The sequence below is a fragment of the Strix aluco genome, chromosome 14 (assembly GCF_031877795.1).
Source record: "Strix aluco isolate bStrAlu1 chromosome 14, bStrAlu1.hap1, whole genome shotgun sequence".
NCBI classification, from domain to species: Eukaryota; Metazoa; Chordata; class Aves; order Strigiformes; family Strigidae; genus Strix; species Strix aluco.
The window spans coordinates 4,318,259-4,330,539 of NC_133944.1; the positions used below are offsets into that span (position 1 = coordinate 4,318,259).

A 12,281-nucleotide genomic window follows, 5' to 3' on the forward strand; every position below is an offset into this window, starting at 1 on the left:
AGCTTTTACTCTAGGCATAAGATTACCTGTAAACTTGACACTTTGAGGGGAAAAAATACATTTTAACACCTTCCCCTCCCATACTGCTGTGCCAGTGCTCTGTTTATACCAGACGTCGCCTCCTACACCGAGTGACCCCACACGGGGGAGGCCCACAGGGTCCTTATTTCACACCCCACAGCCAGCAGCGGAGGGGGATGAGGCCGGGCCGGCAGCCTGGGGGCCGGCAGCCTGGGGGCCCGCGGCCCCCGCTGCCGTGGGCAGCCTGGCAAGGTGTGAGCGGGCTGCCGTGCCCTGCCGAGTGCCACCCTCGCTGCCTCAGGGTGGGGAGCGGCGACAGCCTGGAGACGGGGCAGGCTGTGGATTTTCCCGCCCAGCGCTGCCCCGGCCTCGCCCCTCAGGCCGCGGGGAGGGGCAGCTGGAGGACTACGCTTCCCAGAATGCCCCGCGGCCGGCTATTCTCGCGAGAGCGGCGCCGGAAGTGGCGGGGCGCGGCCCGGAAGCGCCGCTGCGCTGGAGCCGGGAGCCGAGCGCCCGCCGAGCCCGCCATGGCCGAGACCGACCCCAAGACCGTGCAGGACCTCACCGCCGTGGTGAGGCTGCCGGCACCGGGCCCGCCGCCTTCGGGGGGAGCGGGCAGTGCCAAGTGGAGCGTCGGGCCGGGGCGGCCGGGCCGCGGCCTCCCTGAGGGGAGGCCCCGGCAGAAGGGGTGGAAGCCTCCGGCCTCGCCCCGTTCGCGGGCCTGGGCGTTGCCTCCTGGGGCCGACACGGCCGGGCTTGGGTGACCCGCGTCTGCCTGCTGTGGAGGGGCTGCTGGGCTGGTGGTGTGGCCTGGGCCTTTTCCCCGGGTCTTCTTATAAACCGCTTCTACTGTAGAGTTGTTTCTGCTGGGTCCCCCGGGAAGGGCTCAGGTGGGAGCGCGGTTATAGCCGTGTTCCCCCTCGCAGCACTAAAGCCGCTCGCTTATCTGAAGTGCTCTGGGCTGAGCCAGGATAGCCGGGGCCTTCGTGTGCCAGGAGGAGTTACCTGTGTCTGGGTGGGATGTGGATACAAGCAAGGGCTTGGGAGTGTGGAGAGGAAGGCTGTTATGCTGATACCGAAAAGTGTCATCGTGTGAGTAACAGGATGCTGGAAGCAGCTGTTGTGGGTTTAGTCCTGGTTGTGGAACGCAGGCGTTTTCTAGATCTTTAAAATTGTTTACTGTAAGCCTCAGTTCTTCTCTCTGTACATATATATATGTAAAAATGATGCTTAAATATGGAACTGTGTGGCAGAATTTGTGCACAGGTGAGCTCAGCAATGAAAGAAAATGTATTTATCTCATTACTTGAGATCAAATACTGTAGCAACCTCTTTAATGAAAACAAAACAGACTTCTATTTTTCCTTTCTATTAGGTGCAGACATTGCTTCAGCAAATGCAGGACAAATTTCAAACCATGTCTGACCAAATAATTGGAAGAAATATCCTTTTTTAAAGTCAGGTGCTATACACTGCAGAATCATAAGTATTTTAAAGTGTATTGATCAGTGGGATTTGTAAGATAAATTTAAAGTGACCAGAAGAGTTTGAGCAAAGCTGTAATAAAACTGCTACTAGATTGCAATCACAGTCCTTAACTCCAGTGAACTTGATGACATGAGCTGTCGCATAGATGACCTGGAGAAGAACATAGCGGACCTCATGACGCAAGCAGGAGTGGAAGAACTGGAAGGCGAGAACAAGACCCCTGCTACTAACAAGAGTTAAAGTGAGACAATTGCTTGCTAGCCTTGAAACAAACCCTTGGGTCACTTGAAATTACTGACTATAAAGTAGATGGACTTTTCCCTTTGATTTGTGCAGTAGCCTGAAATTCATTCAGAGCAGAATTATATATATATAATTATATATTATAATACAAGAAGCCTTAAGAAGCGCTCCTCAGCAGGCTCCTACTAGTCTCTTCACTGAGGATGTTTTCCTCATCAGTATTGGGAGGAGAGGTATGTTCTTCATGTCTAGTTAGTTCTGAGGAAGTGCAATAGCTGCGTTCATCCTCTGGTTCTCTGAGTGAGATCTGAAATAATGACTGGTTTTGCAGCATGGGAAGGAGAAGAGATGAGAAAAAATACCAGTAACAAACTGAGCTGTTTTTTTGTTTTTTTTTTTTTTCTCATCATATTTGAACGTTCTGTAAAGGACCATAATCTCACATACGTTACCAGCATCAGCTCCCTGAGCATGGTGCTACTCTTCCATCTTCCACTGCATCCTGTAGAGTTCAGCTCCCACTAAGCTCCTAAAGACTCAACTTGCTGCCATGCAGAGGGGCTGATGAGTGAGTTACTGTTGATCAGCTGTAATTCCTCCTGTGTAAGTTCGGAGCTTGCTGGGAGTACGTGACTCTCACGTACCACTGCAAAGCAGCAGGTCCTGACTCGGACAGTGTAAGACAACACTCAGAGACACAAGACAAGATGTATTCTAGGGCAACGCTTCCTGGAAAAAGAAATTTCTTATTGAGAGATAAATGTGATGATATTATCTATTCTTCTTACATAATTTCTTAATTGATAACCTCTCCCTATATTACACAAAAACGTTGGAGAAGTAGATGTTTCATCTACTTGGCAAGTAGCCTTTCAAAATTCAGTAGAAAAACATGTAAATAAATTCAAGTGATCAGGTGGCACCACACACAGCATTTACAATTGTTAAATGCATTTCAGAAGGTGGGGGCAGTGCAAGAGTACTAGAACTGTTACAGCATAAACAAGGCGGGTGTGTGGTGCTTAATTATAATTATATTAGCACTAAGATTTCACTTCAGTTTGTATAGAGCTTGATTTTTGTAATGCATGGAAGGCAACTGCTTACTAAAATACTAGATGTATTGTGTTAGATTATTTTTGAGGTGGCTAAGAAAGGCATGTCTCAGCCTCTCAGGCTTGAAATTCTGAGGTCACATCCAGAATACTATGTAGCCTGTATAGTAGGCTTGTATGTTTGAAATGGGAGTGTCTTGCCTGTTAAGGTACCTATTTTTTGCGATACTTTGACAGAAATACAAATTATGGGCTTTGTTGCACCCAGTGCCAGTTCCCATAGCCTGAGCCCCACAAATGAAAATTTCTGATGAGCACGATTCTCTTATTCTTCTCAGTAATATATTTTTTAAAATTATTTTTCCCCAACAGGTTGCCAATAACTTAAGATGAATCCTGGAAGACTTCTTTTTTTTTTTTTTTTTTTTAATTACAAATCCTTGGAATTGCAGAACAGCTTTTTGCAACTACTGTGTGTAAAAGCATTTTTATATTGTTACAGAGCTTGCATTCCTAATGTATATTGTATAGTTAGGGATAGGTTAGTTTATATTTTGATTTGTGTACTGTAATTTCACTTTGAATTCTTGTTATGAGGATCAATTAGTTGTGTTATTAAAACACAGATCTTATGGATCTCAACTACTGGGTATATATTTTTGTGAAGTCACTTTTTTCTCTTTCTTATACTTTTTCTAGACGTTTTCTTTTTGATAGCTAAACATCTAGTGACTCCTATGGAATGGAAATCTTAACTTGTCCTATGTAACTTTGTGGAGTGAAGCACAAGATTGAAACGTAGCATTAATTTTAGCTCTAAGCATCAGTCACTTAACTAGTTGAGGACTATATGTTGTTTTCTCATAAATGTAATAAGGTGATTTTGGAAACATAAGACACTGAACAGCAAAATCCTGTCTCCTACTCCTGGTGTTACCTTACCTGTGTGTTCCTAGAACATAAACAGAAACAGAGATTAAACATTAGAGACATCGGTACACAGCTGAGCAACCACTGCCGTTCAAATCTGTTATATTTAGACAGACAAGGAACTATTAACTATGAAAAATCTTTCTATGGGATTTAAGTTTTTTAACACTGTAAAACTACTTTGAAACTGACATGTCATTTAGCATCACCTTTGAACTATAATTATGATTAGAATAGTGATACTGGACAGAATAGGGATGGGATTGCAGGAGTGTCTGTGGGCTTTCAGTTCAAATCACTGGGTCGTACAAAACAGTTTGCTAACAAAGCAGTGATACACTGAGTAACAAAAAAAGGAGAGGATCCAGCTTCTCTTTGAGTAACAACTAGCTGGAACTGTTCAAAATATTTGGTTTAGAAGGGTGTTTGCTTTTATAATGATACCCACCTTTATGGGCCTGGAGTTTAATGATTACATTAGAGTATTTTGGCAATGAAAAGTGTATTTAAAGAGTCTGTACTATGTCACTTGTGAAGAAAAATGACCAGTGTGGGATATTACTGACAATCATTGCAATGCTCCTCCAGCTGGAAATATAAATTTAAGAAAGCACTAGTGGCAGTCAGCAGTTATACATGGACCATGCTTAAGACTGCTCTTTGAACGCCACCATGTTAGCGCCTGTGTGTTACCAAGGCAATATGACAGGTCATTTTTCAAAACTGAGGGGAAATTGTAATGAAAGCTCATAATAATGGGAATTTTGTGAACACAGGAAATGTATCAATATGCTTTGTAATACCAGCCTTAGGTTCTTTGTAATGTCATTTAAAAGATCTAATAAACTATTATGTGGTAACAAATAGTCAGGTCATATATATTAAAGCAAAATCTAGCATAAGTATATCCTTGTATGTGAAACTGTATTTAGTTATACATTACAGAAAGACTTTAGCACAGCCGCTGCTTATAGAATATAGTCTAGAATGTAGTGTGTTCTGTATATTAAAAGGGTGAGCGTGATTCATGCCCTGTCAAATCTGGATTTCACTAGGTAATTACAATATAGACCAAATTCACAGGAGAGTATGTTAAAGTGGAGGATCATTTTGTATGATTTTGATACAACTATAATTCTCATCTGGCCTCCTGTGGGAGAAATGGTCATTCTTGAATTTGCTTGCACTGTCCTGTACACAGCAGTAGTAGGCCTGCTTTCCTGAAGTTTATCGTGTCAGAATAACTTACTGGAAAATTATTCAGCTTTAAGAAGCTGCTGGATTCTTCAAGTCACTGGAAGGATTCTAATCACTAGTCAATAGGGATAGTTGTCCCTCATAAATTTAACAGTTAACTGATTTTGGAAAGTAACAATTCAAAACTTCAGACAGGAGGGTATTACTTGCAGCCCTTTAAATACTGCTTATTTTTGAGAAACATGTTTTATTCTTACTCAGAACCAGTGATAGAGCTTCTGCATATAAACAGCATATGCAGGCCAAAGTACAGTCCTTTTTAGCCACATTTTCTTGAGGTACAGTTAGTTTAGTAGACAAAGCAAAGCAGAAGATGATGGTTCTTAAGTGTTACTTTATATGGATTTGATAACACTTTACAAAATAATAGTGTTCTTTTTTTTTTCCTGAATAATGCTGGTTCACATCTTACCTGACAAATACTTGTCCCTTCCACTGGGCTGCTTCACTTGAAAAGAAAAGAATCAAGCTCTTGAGTAGGGTCTGTCTTTGTTACTAGAATATGAAGAAAGTTGTTCCATATATTCCATTTAAATCAAACTACGTGCTGTGTTCTGATCAGGATTGTTTGAGACAGCAACTTGCATTTTTTAGTTATTTATCTCTACGCTAAAGTCTAGATAAGCACTTTCTACTTCAAGAGAAATTTTCTGCTACCTGTCATCATGGTAACATACACTTGGATTTTATCATTGACATATTTACCTCCTACAGTTTTTTTTCCACAAACAGTTACAGATTAACTGTGCCCTGCTGTGATTTCCTTGTACAGACAGGCGTGGTGGATGCTGTATTTTCCAGTTTGCAGTTCAAAGCTGGTGTAACTTTGAGCGGACCTGCTGTAATTCCTAGGCACAGCCAACCTATGCTATGGCAGGAAAACTGTCTGCTCTGCTTGTGTGAGTGAGGGTGGGCATGTGCCCACGTCTGCCTCCTGCCTACCTGCAAGAGGGAAGAGGGTTTCTGGCATAATCTAGGAGGAGGTGAGATAGATGGAAGATGCACTGTGTTGAACTTCCCGCTTCCTTCTTTCCCATCCTAGCGCAAACAGCAGGTAAGGGGATAGCAAAGCTCCTCTTCGTAAGCAGGTGTGAGGTACGGAATTACACAGGACAAGTAGAGTCTAGGGGTCCTGCGCTTACAGGGAAAAGGAAGAAGAGCTAAGGGTGGAGAATACTTACCCCCCCCTCAAGTTCCTTAAGCTCTCCATTGTCTCTGCTTTCACCTCTCACCACCTCTACTCCAGATTTCCATTGCCATCACCCTCTTTAACCCCTGCTTCTCTTCCACTCTGACTCTTCAGAACCCAATTTCAGCTGTTACTGAGGAAAAAGCCAGTTTCCAAACTACCTCCAGGTAGCTACAAAGTACTGACGCTCTTTCACAAAGATCTACATGAGGAACAGCAAACAATCAGGTTTTTTTCTATGACAGGAATTAGAAGTGACACCATGCAAGTCTAAAACCACAGCTTTCCTAGCCAGTCATTAATAGCAGTATTGTTTTGTGAATGCTAGACTTAGGACCTGAGAACCCAGAAACAAGCTGAAGATCTCAGGAGCTGTGTGGCCTATGTATTTTACACTGGGCAACAGAAATAAATCTGAAATGCCTGTCTCGTCTCTTCTGGTGTCTTAATTCCCATTTTTAAAGCAGGAATGATACTCTCCCAGTACAGAGGAACAGTGTTATAATAAATCCATGTTTTGAAACACTTAGGCCTGCTGATAAGTGATCCAAAATTATGGTATCCTTAAGAGGATTTTTCATTTAATCTCTGCCCTAAAGACAATGTATGGTACGTAAGATCGCACACAGATAGCTCTTCAACTACCACCATCTGGTCCATGCACTAAGGGAAGCTGGTTATAGGCCAGAGAGATGCACCCAACTGCCACACTCACTGTCTGCAGGAGCTAATTAGAAGCCCCCCTTTCCCTGAGTTGAACCCGGGTCTCCCAGCCACCTGGCAAATACCAGTGCCTGCACTGCTGCCTGCTTTGGGACGGAGCTCATGAGAGATTACTTGGGGTTTATCTTGCAATTCTCACAATCTTTTGTTGGCAGGGGAGACAGCGAACATTTGTGCAAATTCATGTTATCTGGCCTCCTTTAGACTTACTATCTCAGCACTCCCAGTGAAGTACTGTTGGTTCCTTTCAGATGAATGAGGCACGGGGAATTGGTTTGCCTGAGATTACTATGGAAATCAGTAAGAGACCTAACCCGCCTGTCTTCCAAACCCAGGGGGAGCGCTGAAGTCAGTCAGTGGTTCTTCCTCCAGACTTGAAAGCTCATGAAATTCATTCCTTCATATTGTAAATACATTTGACACTGTGCCTTCAGAAAGAAAATAATTTTGATTCCGTATGGTTTTGCTGTGAAACACCTGTAACCAAGGCCAGAGACACTGTCCATCTTCTCTCTAAAATTACATCTGAGTCTGCAGTTTTTCTAGAGGTATTCACATGAAATTATTTAATGAAGCTCTCCACTTTTCCTCAAGATCATTACTTTCTAGCAGATAGTGCCTTCTAGTGGGCACACTCTCACTAGTAGAAGAAACACTACTCAGATTAATTATTCGGTTACCTTCAATGTACCAGTTCAGATATTAGGACTTTAATGAGCCACATGCTGCTTTGAAATGTGGTTATTACACAAGACACTGAGGCTTTGTTTACAATTAAGAAAATTAATAGAATACACAAATCCCTTCCTGAGCTGTAAGCCTTACTGTGTTTTGAAAAGACCTGATGCTCGCTGAAGTTTTTTTTCTGCCTCCAATGTAGAGTTAATGAATTTAGGTCATTAGGAAAATAAAGCGTGGGAATAGAGACTTTACTTCTTATAAGCACTCTGAGATAAGAAAGGTTAAACAGGAATTGTGTCTCTGAAAAATGCACATGTATTAATAGAAAGTGTTCTTTCATGCCATTTTGCCACAGACCTGACATTTTTATTTATCAGGCTCTTGTAGTTAGATACATATGTAAAGAACTCTTCAGTTTACAAAGGTGTAGAATATACAATTCTTGCTTGAGAGATTAAATTCTGTTCAAAATAGCAACCATAGAAGTGATGGAGTTAAGTGTTTCCCAAGTCTCAGATTCACGGGTGTTCATATGACAAGTCTGGATGGAAGACCCGTGACCCTTTCGTACAAGCCCCCATACAGATATGGAAAACAGTAAAAGAATCCATCCTCTTATGGGTAAAATGGAGAAAACAGGCAAAGGGCTACCTGAAAAGTGGAGGCAAAAGATATGAGAAAAATTACTTAAGGCTTCACAGCAGATCACTGGCTGAGCCAGGTCTTAGATTTAAATCTTTCTTAAGTGACCTGCAAAAAACACTTGCCTGTCTCCCAAAACAGGTAGGCAGGCAGGTATACTTGCAAAAAATGATCTGCTCCTTCACATCTGAATTCCCTTAAGAGTTTAGATCAGAAAAACACGTGCTGCGTAGTCTGCTTGTCTTCAGCCAAAGGTATCCCACATTTTGATGCAGCATAGCGTTCTCTTTTACGTAGGTGTCAAGTGGAGAAATGTTTGTCCAAATGCCATCTCATGGGCATGTAGGAATATCATCAGCTCAGGTGGGTGGATTACTGACAAAGACCTGCCTGGTATTCTGCCAGCTGACATTTCCAGTTGCTCAGGCTCAACGTAATTCACCTACAGGGCACCTCAGCTTTTACTTGTAACATTCTTCCTCAGTCCAATTTCTCCTTCCCTAAGAATATGAATTTCCCAACAGATAAAAGTTTCTGATTCCCACACAGCTCTAATAAATATTTCACTTATTTCTGTTGCAGACATGTTTAGTTTTGAAGACCAGATCCCTCTCTGTTTAAAACATCTTAGGGAAGATTTTTGCATTTTATCCTGCACCACCACACTGGAGGAAATCACTGCAATCAGCTGTTCTCTATCCACTGGCACAGAAATATCAGTTCCTTAGGAGCAACACAGGAAGGTTTCCAGGAAGTTTTTGTTCGTTCATTTATTTTTACAAGCAGATTGACAAGTCAGGAGGCCAAGGATATCCAGGACAGACATTGTGTAGTTTGGGAAAATTAAAGTAACTGATAACACAGAGGAAAAAGAGACAAACTTTAAGACATGAGGCTAGCTGCTAGTTTCTAGGCATTTAAGACCCCACATGTGGAGACTTTGTGTGATGAAGTGTCCACCATGGTCTGAGCTCTGACCTATAACACATCCCAGGGGCAATAATGAAGGAGCGTTCATTAGCTTCCCAAGAGGCTGCTCAGCAGAAGAACAGCAATTAATTTAGTTTGCCAACTGCTATAAAACAGGAGAAGTTTTGTATCGTACAACAGGTGCTCAATTCAGTTGTTAGGCTGTAAGAGGCTGAACCTCAGCCAAATCCTCTCTTCAAAACATGTTCACTCTAAAAAGTATTCTTTAGAGCTAGAAGGCAATAAGAAAAAAATCAAAGAGCACTGCGATAGTTAAATATCTAAGTCCCAAAAGTGCAAATGTCATTGATTGTTGTGAACAGATTGATTCTGCAAGGCCTTTGTTCACTCCTGAAGTACCAGAAAGAAGATGCTTCAAGGCTTGTCACCAGATCTTTTAGGAAAAAGTATGTGAATTTTTTCCTGGCTCTACAGAGCAGTAAATTTTTAATGCAAATGACTGGTCACCAGAGATAAAACAACCTGAGTGCTGGCTTGCCTAAATTCATGCTGTGAAACACAAGTACAGGACTCAGTCATGTTACAATCTTTTAAAAAAATACCTAGGTCCAACAACTGGAAAAGTGATTGTTAATGAATGTTAATGTGATAGAAGGGGGGAAAAAACCAAACCAGAACCTTACACAGTGAAGCCAGCACTCCTGCTATTGACACACAAAACATATTATAAATCAGACCAAATCTTAAAATATTAATGCAACTGCAAATGTTAAAATTGATGACAAATGCAATCAACATTTATGAGAAGGGACATCATTGGGATCTCCAACAAGTCAGGCAAAAAATTTAATCAGGTTCTTACCAGAGGGTTACAAATAGATGTGTCATTTTAATAAATTTGACAAGTGTACCATGCAACTGAGAATTGGGTGCATCTTGAAAGACAATTAACCGTAGATCCTTGAATAGGATTCAATGCTCTGGAAATTCTTTGCAAGTCCTTTTCCAAATTATTAGTGTTACCCTGTCATATGAGAAGGTACAGAATTGTGCTGCTCTTCATGAGTAGCCCTAATTCTCACCTTTTTAACTGAAGCTTTTAATAAAAAAATATATTCAGAACCAGTACAGAATTCATAAGCAAGAGCTCTTAAATTCTTTGAGTGTTGCAGGTGGCTGTGGAGGAGATGATTGGGGTACCTCTGATAATCTGGTTTTAAATGTTCTTATTTTGTTTTTCTACAATGTCTTCATATTAACATTGTTTTTCTTTCAGCTCAGAACCACTTTTAAATAAAAATCAAGACAGCGGTTTAAGATTTTACTACTGAACAACTGTGGAAGTGAATATGACCATGAAGGTTTAATTGCTTCACAGAAATCCCAGGTATGATCAAGGCCTTCCCCGCTACATCCCCACTGAAGACACTCTTTGGGATTCAAGGTGATTGACAAGTTAGATTATCAGTGCCACTCATTAGCAAGAAATGCAGCAAATTGAAGCCCTTGAAGGAAAGGTTTGTCACTTGAACAATAAAGCTCTTGTTTAAATTCCATTTTGAGCACTTCTAAAACAACAGGCAACAGTAAACAATATTTAGCAGAATGACACCATCTGCCTTTTTTTTTTTTCTTTTGTGTCATCTTTCCAGCGTTTTAAGCAAGGATTTGGTTATAAATACTGACAATTGGCACTATAAATTATGATTTTCTGCTCTCTGAATAGTGAGGAGCAAAAACAAATAAAGTGCAGATTTAAATCTCAGTTTTCACACATTACTGAGCTTGTGAGATGGGTTTCCAGATTAACATGCTTCTGCCTCATGTTCATGGGAGGGGGTATGGTCACTGCTGAAGCACATTCACTGAGTTTTGTAATTGGTTCTGCATTCAGTTGGGCCACCTGGTACTGGAGATAGGGTTCTGCTTTGTAGAGATAATGACGAGATGAATGGCTGAAGGAGTGCAGCAAGACAAACCAGTCACCTCTGCATCTTTATTTGGAGGCCCTTTACGTCCCAGTGCTGTTCCTTCTAAGGCAGAGACTAGCAGAAGTGTCCTGTTCTTCCAAATACTGCGAAATTTATAGGAGCTCTGTGTTCTTCCAGTGATACAAGACAACAAAGAGAATGGAAATTTCTACTGTCTTTACACATTTGTAGCCTCGTTGATCCAGAGTGTTTTAGGAAATCCTGCTCAACCCCCCTGAAAGCACTGAACAAAATCACTGTTTCACACATCACACAAAATTAAAAACAAATTTATTGAACCTGAGGTGTATTTAAAAATCGGGAGGCTTTTCATGCCGTAAGTTATTTTAAAACATTTTTGAAACTACTCCATAGACTGAAGTTAAACAATTAAAATGCATAATCACATTTAAAAAGCAGCACCAAAAATGTAAGTCATTTTGTCACAGACACTGCTCCAGCATGGTTTGATTATTTAATGTTATGCTCTAAAACCAATTTATACCCTATACCCTTGATCTCTATTTCAATTTCAGGATGTTAATGCATGCACCGTTGCTGTATTAGCTGATAGGGCAGAACAAATACTTCAGGAAAAGTCATGATGAGAATTTGAAATCTCTCTCAGCCATGTTTAATACCCAAATGTACTCACCTCACTGGCTTTTCCTGCAGATTTTCCCCACTGGAATCCCATGTTTTATACCTGGAAAGAATGATTATTTAACATCAGTAACAGGTGACCGTAGAGCTCTACAGGGAATATATAGATGCAGTCACTCCTGCCACGAATACTAAAATTATCAGGCATGAACTAAATCTCTTCAAACTGAACTGTTACACAGACCAACAGCCCGGCTCTCCGGGTAGGGAGAGCAAGCAGTCACCACATACCATGCTACAGAAATCTTAGAATCCAGATAGCTGAGTCTGATCTTCTTTGCATTACCCTCACCTCCAGTTTCTGCACTTTCCTCTATTCCTTGTTCTGACTTTGTTGCACCATGTACAACCCTTCAATGTGAAGACATTAGGGGGTTTGGATCACTGAAGCACACCACATGTTTTGAAGCCTCTTACACGGCCCCGAGTTCCATTCATTCACTACTAAAGGAAACAACACGCTAGATAAACAAGGAGACAGAATCATCA

At 41.5% G+C, this 12,281-nt stretch overlaps 1 protein-coding gene across 2 annotated transcripts; it reads left to right on the plus strand.

Annotated features, from left to right (window-relative positions):
• The first annotated feature begins 479 nt into the window (after positions 1 to 479).
• Positions 480 to 10,765, plus strand: HSBP1 (heat shock factor binding protein 1). 2 transcript variants are annotated; one of them, XM_074839459.1, is made up of 4 exons: positions 480 to 593; positions 1,397 to 1,463; positions 1,631 to 1,750; positions 10,436 to 10,765. In XM_074839459.1, the coding sequence occupies exons 1-3, from the start codon at positions 549 to 551 to the stop codon at positions 1,747 to 1,749; spliced, it is 231 nt and encodes a 76-aa protein (XP_074695560.1). In that variant the 5' UTR covers positions 480 to 548; the 3' UTR covers position 1,750; positions 10,436 to 10,765. The 2 variants fall into 2 exon arrangements, with proteins under 2 accessions (XP_074695560.1, XP_074695559.1); XM_074839458.1 differs by lacking the exon at positions 10,436 to 10,765 and adding an exon at positions 3,180 to 4,601.
• The last annotated feature ends 1,516 nt before the right edge of the window (positions 10,766 to 12,281 follow it).